This window comes from Amphiura filiformis, chromosome 14 (assembly GCF_039555335.1).
Source record: "Amphiura filiformis chromosome 14, Afil_fr2py, whole genome shotgun sequence".
NCBI lineage: Eukaryota > Metazoa > Echinodermata > Ophiuroidea > Amphilepidida > Amphiuridae > Amphiura > Amphiura filiformis.
The window spans coordinates 53,231,804-53,254,435 of NC_092641.1; the positions used below are offsets into that span (position 1 = coordinate 53,231,804).

General features: G+C 34.4%; 1 protein-coding gene across 2 annotated transcripts in view; it reads left to right on the plus strand.

The window, feature by feature from the left end:
- The window catches only part of LOC140170294 (uncharacterized), a 53,369-nt gene that overhangs the window by 24,901 nt on the left and 5,836 nt on the right, over positions 1 to 22,632 (plus strand). The window contains exons 2-3 of one of the 2 annotated variants that reach the window (XM_072193664.1): positions 845 to 1,042; positions 20,895 to 20,981. In XM_072193664.1, the coding sequence (XP_072049765.1) occupies positions 847 to 1,042; positions 20,895 to 20,981 (283 nt within the window). In that variant the 5' untranslated portion in view covers positions 845 to 846. Of the gene's footprint in view, positions 1 to 733; positions 1,043 to 20,894; positions 20,982 to 22,632 lie in introns of those variants that run through there. The other variant, XM_072193665.1, reaches the window with a different exon arrangement.

Genomic DNA, 22,632 nt, shown 5'->3' on the forward strand with positions numbered 1-22,632 from the left:
CCTGTCATTTTTCATAGAGCGACCAATTTTCAGTAAGCTAGTGAGTCCAACTTTGGAACCAAAAACAGTGGGTTGTAAAACACGATATTGCCTTCATATTGCAAAATTGTTTTTAAACATTATTATACTACGTGTAGGCCTATTATTATTTTACTACGTGAATATTTTAGATCGACGTCAGAAAAACTCGCTGTTCGGCGTGGTGAAAACTCGCCGTTCGGCGTTGTGAAACTCGCCGTTCGGCGTGGTGAAACTCGACCAGTATAGCGTGCTGCTCGACCAGTATAGCGTGCTGCTCGACCAGTATAGCGTGCTGCTCGACCAGTATAGCGTGCTCCTCGACCAGTATAGCGGGCTCCTCGACCAGTATAGCGGGCAAAACTCGCATTTATGAATGATGTGGCTTGCCATAAGAACCATCTTCTATGTGTCCACTGTTTTACAAAACTTGTTTTCATACATTCCCTGCATGTTTGTGATTCACATTTATTTCATTATGGACAGTGTTATTCTTTTTAGGGTATGACTTATGTGCCACCATCCTCTTGGTACTAACCAAGACTGTGTACATTAAAAGTTTTCCTCATTATGATGAACAAGATACTATAAAATGAAAAACAAAAGAGACACGACTTTAAAAAAAAACACCTTCGTCTTTTGATTCACTGCGCATGTGCAAACAATACCACGATTTGACTGACACAATATTCCCGTCAATTGTAGTACGCCGGTAGCCAGCCAAGTGCACTTAACATAGTATTTCATCCAGGGCTTGTTATGAGTTTTTCCTGATATACGTATTTCTTAACTGGATTCTGTGTTTTTATCTGACTTTAACTTACAGCCATGAATACTTCCAGAGTGTGCTTTTTACTAGTTATTGTTACGATTACAATATCAGTAACAACAGCAGCATTTATTTATCCAGAAGATTGGGAACAAGAAGATGACGCTTATGAATTGGACAATATGCTTAACCCATATGTAAAGCGAGCAATGGTAGATTTACAATATGAAATGGAAAAACGAGGAGGATATGGACGTAAGTAGATCGAAAATATTCAATTAAATTATGATATTTTTTGTCGTTTTCTCCAGCGAATCATACGACTTTTCACGGACATAAAATAAAACATTTGTGAGCTATTGCAATAATTGAGTTGTAAATACCAGTGAGCATAAGTTACCATCCACCACACGTGGGTTGTAATATCGGCATATTCATTTTGTTGAGAATATTAGACAAGCAAATTTTCCACAAAATAAGCTTCACAACAAGCAACCACAAGTCCGTTGCAATATCGGCATATTCACTTGTTAGGAATATTAGACAAGCAAATCTTCCACAAAATAAGCTTCACAACAAGCAACCACAAGTCCGTTGCAATATCGGCATATTCACTTGTTGAGAATATTAGACAAGCAAATTTTCCACAAAATAAGCTTCACAACAAGTAACCAGAAGTGTGTTGCAATATCGGCATATTCACTTGTTGAGAATATTAGACAAGCAAATTTTCCACAAAATAAGCTTCACAAAAAGCAACCACAAGTCCGTTGCAATATCGGCATATTCACTTGTTGAGAATATTAGACAAGCAAGTTTTCCACAAAATAACTTTACAACGATATATTACGTGTCCCTATTGCCTGTTTGCAAGGGAGTAACAATTCAATAAATGGGTTTTGAAATCCTTTGTTTTCTATTGTTTCAATGGAACATATCTCAAAAACTAGCTCTGTCAACAATACAGCCCATATGTGATGGATGGTCACAATAGGAGACAAGAATTGAAAAAAAAAGAAGCTTATTAGCTGGTGTGCTTGTTTATGTGTTATTTTGTGTGGGATGTGTTAATTTTGACTTTGACTTATATTTATTACAACACTAGCTGGAAATAATAATTAGAACTTTCATATATTTTGCTATTTACTTATTTAATAATTCTAGATCGCTTTTGCTTTATAGTTATCAGTATTTGCATAGGACTAGTAGTAACACTACGTATTAGTTCAATTTTTCAAATTGAGGCAAAAAACCTCTGAACAATCATAATTTGTCAAGTTTTGATCGTAATAATTTAAACGGTGATAAAATTACTCTATCCTGGAACAGAAAACTTTAATACAAAATTGTGACATTGCATTGATCACAATGCACCAACTGCAACAAATTTGGGACATTCTGTATGTACAAAAGTACAAATGGAAAAAGCTTTCGGCAAAATCCCACTAACGTTCGATTTTCCCCGGATGTTCTGTTATTTTAACCACAACTCCATCTACACTCGATGTTTGATGGTCTGTTTGATGGTTTTACCCCTTGTAAGGTGTGGGGTGTAAATTGGTTATCACTAAAATGAACCGAAAGGATGGATCTGCAATTAGCTTGAGCCATTTGGGTGTAAATATGAGCGTTTATATGCCGGACGAAATCTCTAGATGTTTGGAACAAGCGAACAAGCGCCCTCACCACCACCCATCCTTCGTCACGGTCGTTTGATGACATGTAGAACTGTATTCATTTTGAAGCAAAGTTGAACATTGATGGCGCTATTTATCTTAAATCTATACAAAGTGTAAGCATTTGTATAATGGCATTAAAACATTATTAAAATGAGTAATGCACATATCAAATGCAACCCCGGCCCCTGGGGACCCGGGGATGGCCGGGTCGTGGGCCGTGGATTTTGGGTTTAAAAGTTCAAGTCCCGGATAAACACCTGGCCAGTCCCGGACCCACCCGGGCAACACTCTCAGCCACTCCCCGGCCCCCCCGGGCGAATATCCGATGCAAACCGATGCAAACCCCGGTATTCCTCGGTCCAAGTTCCCGGCCCTGAGCATTGGATATAGGCCTGGATCTTAATATGGTTTTAATATCGCGGCAATCTTGTCATGCGGGCTCAAAATTCGGCAGGTATGTCTTCAATATGCATGCTTGTAGGAATATCATATTGATATAGGGCCTACATGTAGGTCTATATGTTTACAAACATCAAAGATATGAACGTAACAAATCACTGCATTTATATCTGTCCAGGATACGGGAGTGGCGAATGTTCGATCTTTGCATAAACATTATATTATAGGCCTATATATGATTTTTTTTGATGTCAATCCAAAATGCAACTTCAATTATAATGAGGCTATTCTGTAAAGGCCCATACCCCATCCAAATAGGCCTACCTTGTATCTTGTTTAAAATCAAATGACCATCTATCAAACTTTTGGCGCACTAGTTATTAATATTTTGTTTCACGAGGTTGCCATGGGCGGATATTATTCAAAACATTCTTTTCAACTATTTGGGAATAATGATATTGTTAAACCCTCCTACATGAAAATATAATGCAGTTTTGAAAATCTGTATATTAACACAAGACATTGAATTCAATTTTTATATCATACACCTATAATTGGTTTTTAAAGAAGAAAAAAAACAGCTCTAGAATTTATAAAGAACATGACTCGTACACTACCTGGATAGCCTTCTATTAAGTATTATGGCCATGTAGCAGTCGATTGCAGATGTCACAAAAGTATCATGGATTCTTTTATTATCACGGTCAGTGTTGTTTTTGAGTGTAGGCCTAACAATTTAAAACTTTACTCTCGGCTGGTGGTTAAAAACTAACGTAAAAAAATAGAAACCAATACATTTAGATAAATAAGCATATAGCAATTAGCAGTTTTCACGTGCATGTCAAGAAGCCAGTGTGGTCTGGTTAAACATGCTAAACTTTATAGCAGATACATAGCCTACTGCAAAATATGGAAACAACAGCCAAGATTTTGTTTTTGGAATGGATTTATATATATGAGTAACATTAATGTGACGACTCAGTGGATTATTAATATACATCCACGGCTCAAGTACGGCCAAGTGATAGGATTCACCGGCCCATAAATGTGGGCATCCTTACTTGCAAACCACAGCCATGTTCACGGCCCATTTTACTGGTTGGAAAACCCCGGGTAAGTTACGACATAATCCCGGCCCTCCCCCGGGTAAATCCCAGCCCAGTTTCCCGGGGGTTTGGCTGACGTCAAGTCTTATACCAGTCCCGGCCAACACCCGGCTCCCCCCGGGACACATTTCGAGTCAAATCCCGGGTCACATGATGTCAAGTCCCGGACCATCCCCGGGTCCCCAGGGGCCGGGGTTGCATTTGATATGTGCATAACATATAACAAACAAATTTCAAACTACTTTTCATTATGAAATTAAGGAATAACTCATATTATCATGATTATTGGGCTAAATCAAATTTAAAACAGATGTAAATGGCGCCCTCAATATGTACACAAACATAAGAAACAAAACCACAAAAGGGCAGAAAAGTGCAAAATGTAATAAATAAAAGGAAATATTATTAAAAATAGCTGAAAATATATGTGTATTATTATTGTGAAAGCTGATTATGTTTTTAAGGTCATGAATTGAAAATTAAGACATTAAGAAAATAATCACATCAAAAACTGTGTCGTAGGGCAAAGGTTAAATAAATATGTATCTTAATCCTCTTTACAATTCTAGCACAGGTGGCAATAGATTTATGTAGGGAGTATAATATATTACATAATATCTCAAAAGTGTCTTATTTACACTCAAGTTATCACATAGTATATTGTGGTGCCACGTCACAAATAAACGGTTCCGCTGCGTAAGTTTAAGGTGGGTGAAGTAACAACTATGTAATTAATTTTGACAATCTGTCAAAATTCTTGCTTCAGTACCCATGACCATGACATCTGTGTTAATCATTGTGTGAACTCCTTCAAGAAATTCTGTAAAATGATAACCACAAATTTTGATTAATTATGACACATCGCGCTTTCATCGAGTTTCTCTACAGGGCCAAAAATCGCGTTTCCTGATGCGTAAATTCCAATATAGTTGTAAAATTTATACTGTGTTTCATTATAGTTAATCTGCTTCTAATGAAAGTCTCGTAGGAACACAGCTTCTTTCCAACAATTGTATTACTTCAAATATTTTTTATTTCATTACTTCGGATATTTTGTTTATTACGTGGTATGGATATTTCAGTGAGGTCGAGTCGGTCAAAAATCTTGTTCTAATGCAAATTTTATTACGTGAAGTACTTTAATCATGTTAATATTAAACTTCTTTGTCGTTTTGTCGTTCTTTAAAAATTATTCAGTCTTTATTACGGTTACCACTCATGTTATACCATAATTTTATATTAAATATATCACTGTGGCAATATAATCAATAAAGCTACCAATTGAAACCATTCCTTGTATTTACAAGTGCATAAAAAAGTAGCGCAGAATTGTAAAATTTATTTAAAATTATTTTATTAATTATTTTTCAATATTTATTATTTTTATCATTATCATTGTTTATTATTATTATATTGTAATTGCCGGACAGCATTTGACACTTCATATTATTACCGTGTCGTAGGGTGTACACAATTCATTTTACAAAAATGCTCATTATTGAAAAATAAGTACGCCAATTTTCTTAATAGAGTAATGATCGATACTATAATGTACCACGCAAAGGATTGGGTCGCTTTAGAATTCAGGTAAATGCTAATAGTAAGGTTAAATGGGTACACTTTGTGCTTCTAATACTGGTGTTCGCTGGCATTTCAAATTTATCAAAGTTTTTACCTCAACACTGAACGTTTTTGCTAGGTCGACGAGCGTCTTCAGCAGATAGTAGTACTGTGACTACTTCCCATCTACGAACAAAATTCTGATTAATCCCTTTAATTATGAAATCATGTAAAGTCTTTAATGACGTCATAATAAAATCCCTACTTCGGATAATCTTAAGTTGGGGGTGGGGGTGGCAGAGCAACATCACAGTATCTTTTTTACGTTACTAATCAATTCACATGACGTCATATTTAAAGTCACAAGACCACAGTCTGCCGCAGAGGCGTTACTAAACAATACACATGACGTTATATTTAAAGTCACAAGACCACAATCTGCCACAGAGGCTATTTGACCGGACCCAATTTTTCAGCTGTACAGAAATAATAAAGGATGTAAAGTGTTGAACTTAAACGTGTATAAACAGTTACAGAAAACGACGATACAAATGATAAACTAAGTTTATGAGCGCACACTCTACTTTTCTTTATATTTCCAGTAAATGGTATTTCGTTCAAAATACACATACACATTCTATTTATTCACTACGAGATAATAATTTTAGTTCAACATTTTTTGCGAGATCTTGAACAAAGGTTACTTCAGATGTTGAGGTGAGGCTATATTATCTTTGTAGCAACATGCGTATCAATAGTATTGAAAAAGTACAAAAGAAGCATTGCGAGGCATTGTCAATCCACAGCTGAATCCATATCACTTTGCATTAAAGCAATGGCATGGCTTTGTGGGAGGATACCATTCAAAAACAGTGAGTAATGGTAAACATGAATTGGTTGGACTACATGAGAAATGTCTAAAAAGAGGAAAGGGTTTACTAGTTTGTTTGTGTTATTTTGAAACTAGGTCACTGAAAAGGAAAGGAAGGGTTCCAAATTAGCTCTTGCTAATAGCATGTGTATACAATAGCAAAAATCTACTTTTAGTCTATTTCATATAAGAAACTACAAGTTGCTTGTTATCTTGCCATTTGTAAGATGATGTACCACGCTGACGTTTGGATGCTGATTTTCTCCAGCTACTTTTTGCTGATTTTACATCTCATCAATATACCATTTTGTTCGAAAAAAGCACCCAAAGCTGTCAATGTTACTTTTATAAGAGGACCCAATTGAGTACATTTGTCTTCACTAAAAACCCAACAATCGATATACCAAAATCACTGAAACGGTAACCCGAAACCGTGGTTCACCCTCATACACCTTCAACCAGGGGCCCGGGTTAGTTTGTGTTATTTTGAAAATAGGTCACATTGAAGAGGACAGATTGAAGATAACAGATCTCTTGATAAAAAAGTGTACACAATAGTGACAGTGAGGCATGTGTACTTTTTTCAATAGCAAACTACTCAAGAGTGTTAACAAATGGCATTATGATTGTAAAGCTGTTATCTCGCACAAGTTCATCTAGAATGTACGTTGTACAATAGATTTTGTTGTTGTTCATTTACAAAACACCGTAAGTGTTATACGCATTTCCACTCTGATAAAAAATAATATGAGTTAACATTTACATATCATTGGGTTATTGAACAAAACAGACGCACTGAACAGATTACATTGTAAAGCAGTAAACAATGATATGATGGAATGCAGTGAGATTACATTAGAAGACTAAAAAGTGCTTCCCTTTCTATTCGCTTTACCTTATAAATGGTGTTTTAAATCGCACAATATTGTAAGAAACAACGCTTTCAATCTTTTATGTTGGATTTAAAACTACACTAAGCCAGAAAAGAAACTTATAATTTTTCACAAGGTCATATCTTAAAATCATGTCCATCAAAATTAACCTAAATTACACACAGGATTGCCTCAATACTCTAAATACATGTCAGTAACCACTCTATTGTTTGAAACTACTACAAGATTTATAAACTAGTCTAACTTTATTAAACTACCTGGATGATTGAGAATATTCATAGATATACTACAAGGAACATAATAATTCAAACTCCGTCTTCAAATAATAGCCACCATACGCTCATCAGTAGATAACAGTGGCGTAGATTTCTTTTTGACATTGGAGGATGGGGTTGGAAAAAATTTCTTGAAGTATAGTGCATCTAGCACCTTTTAGCTCAGAATAAGCTTATAGTACAAATGAGCGCGAACCCCCCCCCCTCCGGATCTACGCCTTTGTAGATAAATGACCTAACATTGATAATATACAGCATTTAGCGCTTGCTTACACTAGTGTACGTCTTCATCAGGTTACCAGGAACCCTCTTTACTTTACTCTCCTCTTAGATCTATTCTACAGCTGTTCTATAATGACGGATGAATGAGCTCACTAGGATATCAACTGATTAAAAATTAATTTAAGAAGAAAGATACGAACAAACTCAAGTCAGTACTAATTATATACTGATATTACGCACCCACTTTAAAGCCATATTATAACGTTTTCATACAAAATAGATTAGCATTTTTTTGCCATAAAATGTTAGTTTTTACTGTCAGATATATCCCCTTTTATTTTTGAGCCGAACAACTACGGCAAAGCAAAGAACATTGGAATTTACTACAAGCGCATTATGTCGCCAATACGTACCACTCCTTCGGTCATGTTATGGTACGACCCTTTGTTGTGTAGATCACCGTCCCGCACGCCGTGTACGTACTGTGTGTTATGAACATCGTGTATGCGTTGGACTAATAATTCCATCGTAATAATAAAACGCCGCTTCCATCGTTTTATTCAAAATCTCGGATTTTGACAAAACTACAGCACCTAGAGTCTTGATTTTTGCAGGGTATATTGGTTTAATAAAGTACAATATAATCGTGTAAAAAATTAATTTTAAAAAATCAGTGAGGGCGTCCTCCTCAGCAAATGTTATAATATGGCTTTAATTTCTGATTGTATTTACAACACAACATGGTTCCCCGTGTTAATTGATTATTTTGCACCAAAATAATGATTTTGATGTCAGAAGACACATTTCTCTAATTAAATTTTAGAATTTTTTCTTTGTTTTAAAAATATGGGTCAAAAAAGGCTCAAAAGTTTACTTTTGATTTTGAAAATAGTGTAAGGTCCTGATTCAAAAATTCATAACATAAATTATCAATTTTCATTGATTTGGAAATTTAGGGTAAGTTGCTGTGGTGGACAAAAATTGGCATGGAAATTCAATTTTTTCTCACAATTTCTGCCATTCTAATTGGATTTCTTACATTAATTTCTTTCTGAAAATGTATACTTTTATGTACTTATGTATCATTATTACTTTACAAGATACAATACAAAACAATGTCTAAAATTTCCCATTTAGAGTGACCCAGCTTGCCCCCTTATGGGTACGATTATCTGAAATCTGACAGAATTACAACCATTAAGGTGGATTGTATATTGTTGCTCATGAAACAAAGGTTCTGCTCATTTATCACTAATAACAATAATTGCATGTCACAAACCCGGTCGCAAACAAATGTAATACGAATTAGCTTTCATATTTTTTCTTAGGCTAGGGAACGCCATTGGCTAGGGAACGCCAAAATAACTAAAAATGATCACTGCCTGGTAGTCAGTGAATGCAGGCTCTCACAACCTGTGAACTCTAACGTGCCATTAAACTAAAAGGCCACAACCTACGAAGTGCTTCTCACCAAACCACTCCTAAGACGTTAGGGTTAATTAGAACACCATGGTTGTAATTACTTTTCTATTATAATTGACTTTATTTCATTTATATGCTACCCCAGTGATCATTATACTCATATTTAACTTTTAAATTTAACAGTCCGAAACAATCTGTTAAAAAGCACACGCGGTCGGGCAACAGTACCACTTCAGGCAGGTTGGACTTGGAGAATATCGAGACTGACCTAGCCGTGTCTTTGGACTCAAATACTAAGACAAATAAAGCTGACGCACAAGATGATTGTAATTGTATGGGTTCTATAAAGGATATCCCAAGGTTTGATATAGTGGATGTAATTTCTTCCCAATGTGCACGAATTTTCTCGAAGGAACCCAAAACTTTCGTTTTATTATAGTATTGCTCTTAAATTTAAAAAAAACCGCAAGATATGTGGAAATATAAATTCAAATATATTGGCTTCATTGACCCATTTCTTAAGGTCGTATTAATATTTATCTATAAATTAAGAAATGTACTGCACGTGTTGAGTTAAATATCTAACTTTAGAAAATGATATAGCTCCTGTTATCTCACTTGCCTTAATGTTAAATCCTTCAATCTGCTACCGTAGCCGTAGGAAGCTGTCGCAATTGCTTCATAACTATTCCACTTTCACCCTCTGTGCTATTCACTAACCCTAAGTGTCAGAAGCTCAAAAGCAACAACCTGAATCTAACTGTTGCTGTTTAAAAGCTACATCGTGAGTATATCCTGCAGGTGTTTTATAAATCGGGGTTGACTTTTGTTTCTGATAAAATACCACTTAGTGACCTACAAATCACATACGGGAAAATTAGGATGTTTGTACGTTTTGCTAAATCTATCTAAATGCGGCGCAAGTAGTGCAAGGAATATGGGGGAAGTACAGCGTCATATATGATGCACACACAAGATGTCACTTTGGGTGGTTTCCCTATTGCAATGAACATTGAGTACAAATTTAAACACCGTGGAACCGATTGATTGATGGGGTTTACCATACACGATGTCTTCATGATATTATATAAAGTGATGATGGATCACTATACAATGACACTTCTTGGCTACGATAATTAGCTTTGCCGTAAGATGTATGTTTTATGGTTGTAAATATCCAATACAGTTGATACCACTTGAAGAATACACGTGTAAAAAACATTGAATGTTGGTTATTCAGGTCTCTGGAATACAGTCATAATGTTGATTGTTACCGGCGGATATTCTTGACATGCAAGCTCTATTGCGAATAGCTTGAGATATATCCAACCCCTGCCATATAACCTGTGTAATGCTCTTATAAAGCATAGCTCCAGCAAACACAAAACATTTTCGAAGTCATTCGCAAAAGATTAAAAATGTTTGCCAGAAAACGTTTAAATATATAAAGGGTAATATAACGTTTTCATAACATTCAAAAATGTTTTGTGGCAACTTACTGCAAATATTCTAAGATAAAAGTTATTAAAGTCTTGACAAAATATTTGGCAAAATAATTTTGCTAAAATATTTTAAAATAACATTTTAAAAACATTTTAAAAATAATTGTGGTAGTGTTTTTTTCATACAAAACCATATAACACGTTTTCTTGACCTTTAAACAACCAGACATTTAATGTTATTAAAACATTTTTACCTGAACCAAATATCCAAAATATAACCTGTTGCGCTTTAAAAACGTTTTGTGTTTGCTGGGAGCGTGTTTGCTAGCCTCTATTCCGTTTAGCTACCTGAACATAGCATGTGGAAGGAATACCAGTTCAGAACAATACCTAAAAGTATCGTTTTTTAATGTTTTTTCACAGACACGATTTACGACAAGTTAGGGGCTGTGCAATGATCATGAGCCCTGGTGGGAGGGTAAAAAAAAATTGGCGAGCCGAAAGGGGGGGAAAGCAATTTTTGGCAAGCCGAGAAGGGGGCAAGCGATTTTTAGCACACATTCATGGGGCACCTTTTCAATAAAACACTCTAAAATGGCTTTGGAAAATAGTACGGAAACACTTAAGGGATCTAAAATGAGCGTTTATTGCGTTTCGACAGTATTTTTTGTGGGACATGAGAGCACCTCAGACCTATCGAATTGCATTCTGAATACGAAGCATGTGTTTCTGATATCAAATAATTTTCATTTTTTGAAAATCACAATATAATACAACTTTTATGACAAATTATAAAAATTTGATATTTTTCAAATGTTTGATATATAACAGTACTCGAAGTAAATTAAATAAATCTAATGACATATTCTTAAAGTGTATGTAGCAGGGAGGAAAAGCCGACGGTCAATTGAAAATTTTGACCTTTCATATTGAAGATATGGATTTTTTTCCCAAAAGACCTAATTTTTTTTGGTGTTTTGGAAAAAATCCATATCTTCAATACGAAAGGTCAAAATTTTCAATTGATCGTCGGCTTTTCATCCCACCTACATACACTTTAAGTATAAATCATCAGATTTTAAAGTTTACTTCAAGTACTGTTAAATATCAAAAATATCAATTTTTAATGATTTGCCATATTTGATATCAGAATGACATTCTTCGTATTCAGAATGCAATTCGATATGTCTGATGTGCTCTAATGTCCCACAATAAATATTGTCCAAACGTTCATACCCCAGCCCTTAAATATGCAAATTTTCCTGCTCGCTGCGCTCGCCACATGCATCTAGACCATTTATATTAAACCTTCTGATCGCCTTTATAGAGCCCATACCACTCCTCTTGTATGTCTGCTTTTTTTGTCTCAATCTTTGAGTGCAATATAGTTCATGCTTCATTTCTACCCGCCTTAAGTCAAGCGTCAGTCAAGCAAAGATAACTAGATTTCAATCGCTTAAGAACATCATAATTGTGATGCGATCAAGCACAATCAGTCGGAACTCGGAAATATTGATTTTGAGATATAGCCAAACAAAGAAAACATTTCCTTTGGCTTCCGACTGTTTTAGAAACTCTTTAATTGCTCATATCTTTGGAACTGGTTGTTCAATTTCAATAGGGTTTTCTGCAAAATCCAGCTTTGTAAATGCGTTTTACTAACCTATAAGAAACTGAAAATTTAATATTTCCGAGTTCCGACTGATTTTGCTTGATTGCGTCACATATATCAGTTTCGTCCCTTGCAACATCAAAGCTATTACCTAATGTGATTGAAAGCTCAATGGGATGGCTAAATACATTGGTTATAGATACTGATGATAAATGGGTCATCTCGCATGAGAACCCTATCATATGATATTTAACTTACGACACACAATTTAATCGCGTTATTGAGAGCAGGTGATTTATAGTATCGGTCATCATCATTATCATCATCATCATCATCACAACCATCTTTGACACAATTTAGCGGTACACTGTAAAATATTTTACTCAACACTGGGTAAAAGGTCACATCTCAACAGTTTAGTAAAAAATTACTCATGCATTGAGCTCATATAGGTCAGAACTCAACAAATGAGTAAAACACTACTCAATGTTGAATAATTTTTTACTCAACAGTTGAGTTGTGACCTATTATGACCTCCATGTTGAGTAATTTTTACTCAACTGTTGAGCTATGCCCTTTTTACTCAGTGTTGAGTAAGATATTTTTTACAGTGTAATACATTTATTAGAAAAAAGGTGCACAATGACGGGTTCGAAGGATATGTTAACCAAACAGCATTGCATTTATTAACCCTCACAATCGCTTGTGAATAACGTCACAGTAGTGGTAACTTGGTGTTCAGACTCGAGATATAATAATTTGTTCAAACAACCTGTACTTGTTCAGTTAGTAGTACTTTCCCTGAATATTTAAGGGGAAACCTTCATTTGGAAACATAGTCATTGTAACAGAAGTCCAATCAAACTTAATTTTACTATTTACCAGAAGAGTAAAAAAAGTCTCCCAAATAGTGAAAGTGTCAAACTTTAAAAAGTGAATGTTTAGTGTAAAAATAAAAACATTCACCATATTTGATTTAGTTCTAAGGTGTACAATTCCAACAATTTTGATATGATTATGATTTTGAAGCAGTATAAAGCAATGGGAGTATTTTATTCAGTATGAAATTATGAGAAAACATATGACGCCGTTTGTTGTTTTGTTGTTGTTGTTTTTAATTTTGTGTTGAGAAGTTTGTCAATTGTTTACCTGCTTATTACAATGTATACTTGATTAAGTGTGATTGAGTTTCAGCACCAAAATACAGATGACCTGAACCAATCCATTTCATGATTCACTGACACGATTTATATCCGATTCCAGCTATTTGATGTCGGTCGCAAAGTGTGCTTGGTCTAGAAATCTACTTATTTAGTTTCATTTATGTTTTTAGGGAAATTATCTACTATACATAAAGTGCAATTTTCAGGCATCGGATTTTCAAGGCAAACGCACACAGACTAATTAGTATAAAAGCCTCCCACAAAATTGAAAAGTAGAAAAAAAAATCAACTTAGAAAAACTAATTAGCCTAATTGACTAATTCAATTTCTTGAATGTGTTTTATAGCATTTTTTTTTCCCATATGGCAACAGTACATATTTTGCAAACGTCATTTCTGATTATTTGTTCCAGTTATTCTGTACTGGGCATAATCGGTTTCATTTCTTTTCTTGTGTTTTCTATTTAACTACTGTTGGTCCTTGTGGGTTTTTCAGTCATTTACTAATATGACTGGCCTAGAAATTTGCATTTGTGAATCCAATTTTACTTATTTTGTGTCTGCACTTACTTATTACATGCATCTGTTTAATATCAGCAATTAAATTCGTGTCTTCTGTTGTTCACGCCCAGCATCAACTTGGTATTAAGCTTGTCTAGATATCTTTCTCTATAAGTCTGATAAAGACCTCATTTCGTTTACTAATTCTGATGTTACTTGGTGACAAAGGACAGTGGTAAATTCTAAATGCCAAATAAAGGATATTCTTATTCAATGGGTGCGTCTTGTAAAGAATTCACGTAATTTGATTGGTTTTCTGGTATATAATATCTCACAATAGTTGATATAGTGATATTAGTCAGGGCGCGCGACGCCACGCTTGTTGCTCCTCAATGATCGCGCGATAATACGTTCGCGTGATACACGTGCGAGAACTAAAACGCGATTCGGCGGCTTAGATGTTCGTGATGGTTTCGTTCATTTAAAACAACGGGGATGTCCTCACAAAATTAACTTTATTTTTTTCTAAAAAAGACAGTTTTTCTCACAAAAATTACATTAAAACTGTATAAGAATGAGAATATGATACGATATTGGATAGGCAAAAGACAAAATCCTATCTTTTATTCTCTAAATAATTATTAAACTTCATTAGTGTGGTTGTTGCTACTGCTGCTGCTGCTGTTGTTGTCGTTTTAATTGTTGCTGGAGTTGCTGTTGTAATAGCCGGGTTGCGGCGGAAAATATGTTGACGCTTGGAACAGGATTGAAAGTGCTTAAATTGCAAGCAATCATTTGACCCTTCCTCCTAGGCATATTAGCTAGAACTGTTTATCCACTAATGCGTCAGAATTCTGAAGATTTGATATTAAGTAAACGCGACTTTGAATTCCACTGATTTTCTCACATTTTACTCCTTTTTTCAAATTTCTGAAGCAGTTTGTGTCTACAAAGTATATCATTTTAAATGATTATACTTTATATTGCTATTACTATTGCTGAAGTGGGACAAACAATTTGCTAGATTTGTATTTTTAAACCAAGTGACCAATCGAATTTCTCTTCTAATAGCAACATAATAGGCATAAATAGTTACAAATGTTAGACACGGTAACTTTGTACTTATGGCTGGCTGAAGTAGGATTCAGTGAAATAATGTTGGTATTTAAAAATACAAATGTGGGTTAATCAATTATTTTTGAAGCATTTTTATCATCCAGCTATTAGCCAGGAGTACAGAAAAGCACCTGAAAGGCGAATATTCAACAAGTATGCCCTTGAGTTATTTCATCAACTGACCGTCAACAGTTATTCCACATGGCATAACAATTTATGCAATTATCTTACTAACGATATTTGGCGCATATAATGCTGGACCTAAGACCTTAATCCAGGTACTGCTCTTTAAAGAAAAAGTTACATTAAGATTCATAATACCCAAAGGGCACACAACCCGCCCTAGTTTTAAAATGTTAAAATTATCGTGGGAAATATCATGTTAATTGAATACATTTTGGTGACCATTTGAATGTTTTATAGAGAGTGGCGATATAAATTTAGAGATAACACCTTAAAAAGACTTCAGTGGTGGCATAATCAAGCTAGAGGTCAGTAATAAATATCCAAGAGATGAAGCAATTGTGGCAGACGGACGGGTTGGAAAAATTTAAAAAAATAATAAATGAATTGGGGTTGATTGATATATGAACAACCCATTAATCCAAAGGGTCATTAGTCCGAGAATGGTTAATGTTTGGGTTTATTGCATTTTAGGTCAGGATTAGGGTTAGGGTTAAGGTTAGGGTTATATTATGGTCATGTTAAGTGTTAGGGTCATGTTAGGATTTGGGTTGTTTTTAAGATTTATGATTAGGGTTAAGATTAGGGCTTAGATTAAGGGTTAGTGTTAAATTTAGGGATAGGGTAAGGATTAGGGTTTATAATTTTTCTATTGGAACCAATCGGACTATTGATCTGTATCCAATAATATGCATTATTATGTTTTGATATATCCAAGTGTGTAAAAATATTGGATCCAAAACATAATAATGATAAAATTGAATGTTTTACGCCCACTATTTATTGGTCTCGCTATGAGTTTTAAAATATTGGACTCGACTATGTCCGTCCAATATTTCAAAACTCCTAGCTCTACCAATAAATATAGGGTCAATCAATCCAATTATATATCAACATTGTACATGGAAATATTTCTCCCATTATGTCTATAGTAATATAGTGTAGTCAGACGCGAACTCCTTTGCTAATATAACAAAGCTTGAGACGAATCTATTTCAATCAATCAATCAAATTTATTTCCATCAAAATTAAAACATACAAATAACAAAACATGATAAAACACGATGGAGGAGACACAACTAGAAGCAGAAGCCTGTAAAATGTTGTGCCCCCTGAAACACTTAAAAGAAGGGCATAAATATATAAACACAGATACACAAAATGAAAAAAAAATACAATATACCAAAACCTGAAGGGAAAAAAATACACTTGATTGCTCACCTCACACTCACACCCGCACACCCTACCACAATGTCATAGGCATGTAATAAAAAGGTATACACATAAAATTAAATATAATAAATATTATACATATCAAATTCAGAAGTATTAACCAAATGTTACCATATCAATGAATAAACATAATTCTACTTGTAAATATCAAAAACAGATTTCAAGTTTGACTTAAAATGACCTAAGGTTGCTGACATTTTAACATTTTTTGGCAATGTATTCCAAACTTTTGGACCAACCGTTAAGATACTGTTGATTTTGTGGATAGGTATTTTATAATCATTCCTATTACGTGTATTATAGTTATGATTTTCTTTATGAGTCTGGAAGAACTTTTCAAAAGATCTAGGTAACATTTTGTTATTATACTTAAACATAAATATAGCAACTTCCTTAGTGAACATATCAAAGATATTTAATACTTTAAACATTTTGAAAATTGGTTCAGTGTGACTAAGATACTCACTATTGGAGATTACTCTTATGGCACGTTTTTGGAGGCGGTACATTTTATTCATGTGTTCTCTATTTGCATTTCCCCACAATAATAAACCATAATTAAGATAAGGTAATATTAGAGTACAATATAATTTATACATGGCGTCTCTTGGCAGGAATAATTTAACTTTGTTTAGTACACCAATATTTCTGGTACATATTTTACAAATATTTTGAACATGTTTTTTCCAAGTCAAATTTTCATCTATAGTAATTCCCAGAAATTTTGCTTCACTAACTCGACTTAATTTACACCCATCCAAGATGATATCAAATTCTTTGTTATTTATTACACTACTAGTCTGTGCACGTGTACCAAGATACATTAAATTTGTTTTCTTTGCATTTAATGACAATTTATTTGCTTTGAACCAATTTGAAACCTCTTGAATTTCTGTGTTTACACGTTTACATAATACAGACACATCTTTGTGAGAATAAAAAACTGTGGTATCATCTGCAAACAAAATTGTATTTAAGATCTGTGATGTGTTGCTGATGTCATTCATATACAGAATGAATAAAAGAGGACCTAGTATTGATCCTTGCGGAACACCACAAGAAACGATTTCATGAGGAGATTTGCAGGAGTTATATAAAACATATTGTTTTCTATTAGAAAGATAATTTCGAAACCAGTCATGAGATACTCCCCTAAAACCATAGTGATACAATTTATTCAATAAAATATTATGATCAATAGTGTCAAAGGCTTTTGATAAATCCATGAAGATACCTAAGGTCTTCATGCCTTCATCACTTGCCTTAGTAACATCATTAAAAAAATCCAAAACCGCCATATATGTTGTATGATTAGTTCTGAAACCATATTGTTTTTTATACAAAATATTATATTTTTGTAAGAAGTCATATGACCTATTGTATATTATGCGCTCAAGAATTTTTGACAGGCATGGTAAAACCGATACAGGTCTATAGTTACCAAAAACTTCGGGATTATCTTTTTTATATATTGGCACAACTTTTGCGATCGTTAATACATCGGGTACAACTCCTGAATAAATTAATTGGTTGAAAATAAGCATGAGCGGATAGGCTATTTCATTTGCAACTTGCTTTACTAAATCAGATTTCATACCATCATAACCAGGACTTTTACCACTTCCAAGTTTGGTGATAATTTTTACAATTTCATCTTCATTAGTAGGTTTAAATAAACAGGTCTTATCATTTGCCTCCTTTAGATATGATGAATAATCATTTCCTGATTGCTTAATAGTAGATGCTAAAGAAGGACCTATATTTGCAAAATATTTATTAAATTCAGTTGCAATCGCTGATGGGCATGTATAGGAACTATTTTTTGATACAAACTTTTCAGAACATTTACTGGTATTATTACGAATAATTGAATTTAGGACTTTCCAAGTATTTTTGGTATTATTTCTCTCACAATAATAGTTTTGCTTAGCCAACCGCAAAAGAGACTTTAGCTTATTTCTATACTTTTTATATTTTTCAATATTGTTTTCTGTGGGTTTTTTTAAAGATTGTTTGTACAAAACATTTTTTCTTCTAATACTTTTTAACAAGGCAAATGAAATTATGGTATATAGAAGCCGTCATTCTCTTAACTATTTCATATTTCAGGCTATTGACAGGGGTATGCGAGCATTGAAATTCCAACGGTTGATTACAAATTCCAATAGCTTACCTGGGCCATGTTATTATGTTCTAGCCCCAGGATTCAAACTAGTTAATGGAAGACCATTTTCCCTCTATATCTTGAAGGCACATTCACATATTTAGTGGTCGACTGATTTTGTTGTAAATTGTCTTTTAATATGTTGACTTCATGAGGTGGTACAATCATGATTGATCGCACAAATGAAAGTTGCAACAACATGGTCATTTTGACAGAACATTGCATTGTACAAATTAAAGCAATATTATAACATTTTCAAACAAAATAGATTAGCATTTCTTTGCCATAAAATGTTAGCTTTTACTGTCAGATATATCCCTTTTATTTTTGAGCCGAACAACTACGGCAAAGCAAAGAAAATTGGAATTTACTACCAGCGCACGTGTCGCCAATACATACCACTCCTTCGGTCATGTTGTGGTACGATCCTTTGTTGTGTATATCACCGTCGCCCACGCCGCGTACATACTGTGTGTTATGAACATCGTGTATGCGTTCGACTAATGATTCCATCGTAATAATAAATGGCTGAATCAGCCTTTTATTTAAAATCTCTGATTTTGACAAAACTACAGCACCTAGAGTCTTGATTTTTGCAGGGTATATTGGTTTAATAAAATACAATTTAATCGTGTAAAAAAATGAATTAAAAAAATTCAGTGAGGGCGTCCTCCTCAGCAAATGTTGTAATATGGCTTTAATGGATCCGATAATATTTTCATCAGCTTTGATTCATGTGAATGTCAAAATGATATCATCCCCTCATGATAAACGTGACAAATGTGTATGTAGGGTTTACACAAAATATGGATCATATTCTATTACAGGAATACTTCGTGCACGTCGGGACCCAAAGCCTCATCCCAAATTAATTCAAAGTGTTGAGGTTTTTGTACCATCAGAAACTACTATATGCCATAATTGTGTTAAAACCTTTTCTTGCAGATTTTGCATACTGCAGTTACTGTTCATTTTCCTATACATAAATGCACAGTACTCTAACAGTCACCATTGACACGTGACCTCTACAAACAGTGTATGTTATAGATATATGGGCATTGCCTAGTTAACGTCACTGTGTGAAAAATAACCGGCCAATATTTAAAGTACTCTCTGAAATTCTAGAAAATATAGTTTTGTAACAGGTCCTAAATTTGTAGCTAATTTAGGTGTTTGGAAATTTTCGCACTTTGGTGTTTTAGTGTATGTTATAGGTATTAGGGCATTGCCTAATTAACGTCACTGTGTGTAAAATAACCAGCCAATATTTAAAGTACTCTCTGAAATTCTAGAAAATATAGTTTTGTAACTTGTCCTAAATTTTTAGCTAATTTAGGTGTTTGTAAATATATTTTCATTTTGGTGGTTTAGGAAGGATATGTAAACGACAGATAACACCAAAAAATGAAGAAATTATTTCCAAACCGTGTTAAGTCTACAACCATTATGTTTCTCATTTTCAAGAATGCTGGTTAACAATATGCAGACTATTGTCTCATTTCGGAAACAAAGGTCTACACAGTATTGTTACCTTGCGTTTGCTTTATAATCGTTCACCCAACTAAAACTATAATACCAGCTCATTGCAATATCGCAGAGGTAAAACAGAAACATGTGTAGTGTGGATTTATCCAGAGAAGATCTGATTTAACATAGTTGAGCTGTTTTCAATGAGTGTTATCTTGGTTTAATAGCTTTTAATGGTCGTGGTGAATTCTACTGCAGACAAAACTGCATCGTGGTCGTTTGAAATATACATTGTCCGATCTGTATTTTCGGGCTGTCAACTGCCCGAAATTACAACACAGTAGCATACATGTATGAAGCGCTGTAATAGGCTATTACATGGAATTATATATAAAGTGTAATCAACTCGTAATGGGCGGGCCTTATAACATCGCGGATTAATATCAATTTTTGTTTTTTGAGAATTGCCTTGTGACATTTCGCCAGAAGCATCACCCATTATTGATTGAAGTCCTATACGTTGTCTATTTTATTTAACACGCGCAATATTGACCAGACAGTTCTACTATATAACTCTAAGCGTGGGTCTACTTGTCGGCGTATTGGTGAAATTCCCGCCGATTACGAGCTGGTCAAAGTTTAACTCTGAAACTCAATGTCCGAATCAACTGAAATTTTGGAAATAAGCTTGTTCCGTTGATATCTATTGAACTATACCCTAATACGATGCAATCACAAAATATCCATTAACTTGCCGTTAATTTGATATATACCTTTGTTTCTTTCTTATTATTTTTCAGCATGTATAGACATCTTAACCGGCAAAAAATGCAGGAAATGTGACAAAAAATACAAGAAATATGACCATAAGCGATACAGATTTTGTAGTAAGTATCAAATAAAGACTGATATAATACCTTCTTATAATTAAAGACAGAGATAAAAAGAATTTATCGCGTCTGATGTCACTGTCAATGACGATCCTTGATTGGTTTACACAGGTTAATCAACGCGTAAAAGGAAGACCGATTTATCTGGTGCTGATCGGAGAAAAGGAATAGCAGCAAATGGCGAAAAATACGTACTTTTTCTTACAAGGCAAAAGCAGCTTTTCTAGGCATTGTTGACATGGTGCCTTCGCCAAAGAAAGTTTCCTACTATAAAGACCTAACTTTTGAGATGGTTTGCATGTCGAAAGGTGCAAAATTAACAATAAGGCGCCCGGTTATAAATCCGCGTTCAGCAAGTCATCATCACGACACTTGTAAACAAACCGTGCTCGAATTTGATTGACAGATGACGGCAGACGCGATAAATTCTTTTTATCTCTGTCTTTAATTATAGTATAGATATTCAAAAGAAATTGTTTTATAGAGATTAAGTTGAAGCGTTTGTTATCAAAATACTGGAATCCGTTTTCCTGGGGTCTCCATGTTCACTGGCGTTGAGTGCCAGTGAGAACAATATTTATTATCAGCTGAATAGTATGTGTATTAGCAGTTATATACTGTGCACACAAAAAGTATCCAAACACCTAAAACAAATGCTATTTCTCAAAGACACTAAATCTAAATTAATTGATCTGTCATGTTGGATTGAACCCGTAACAATAGGCAGCAGTAACCGCCTTGAAGGAGGAAATATCCAAATTTAGAACTTTTGAAACTGTACCTTTTGACATTCAAATGCGCTTAGTTGACTGAAGTCTCATCACGCCTAAAAAGGTAGCAAGTAACAAAATGATCCATCTACCTGGATTTAGTGTTTTTAAGAAATTGCTTTTCTTTTTTAGAGTTCTGATACTTTTTGTGCGCAGTATTGTAATGTTTTTATAGAGTATACAGTATTAAAGCTATACATTATCCTTGAGTGGCAATAACAATATCTATTGTCAGCTAAACTATGGACGACGCTGCAAATAGTTAATGTTTTAATAGCAAACTCTTCATCAAAATCGCTCAGACAACGTTTTTTGTGTCCTGATCAAATGCATATTCCAAATTATGGTGTTTATTTACTTAGGGACGGCTTCAAAACTAAACCGCCGCTTGTTTGCCGGTTTCATCCGGTTGGAGTCGGTTTGTATTGTTCTTAACAATAGAACGCGGTTCAACCGCCATAAATCGCAGTTCAACCGGCGGTCGAGTTTTGAAGCCGTCCCTTATAGTATAGTTATCCATTTTTGGCAATGTGCAATATTAGCGGAGAAGTCACCTATTTCGCAATAGTTTTCTTCATATTGAACCTCGCCAATTTGCTGCCTCCTCGACCATCTTAGCCGACTTGCAAAAACTACCGTAATTACTTTAACCGACACTGATTTTCAATAAAACGGGGAGAAATCTCTTTACGATCTTCATTTATTTAGTTTAAATGAGTGGGTGTGTACTGATATGATGTCTAAGGATATGTGCTTTGAATTAGTATTTGAATTTATCTTATAAATGATCTGCAACATGATCTTCAACGCGTGCTTGGTTTAATACAACACCCGTACATCTTGTGCATATGGCAAAATATCTTCAAAATATGCAAAAG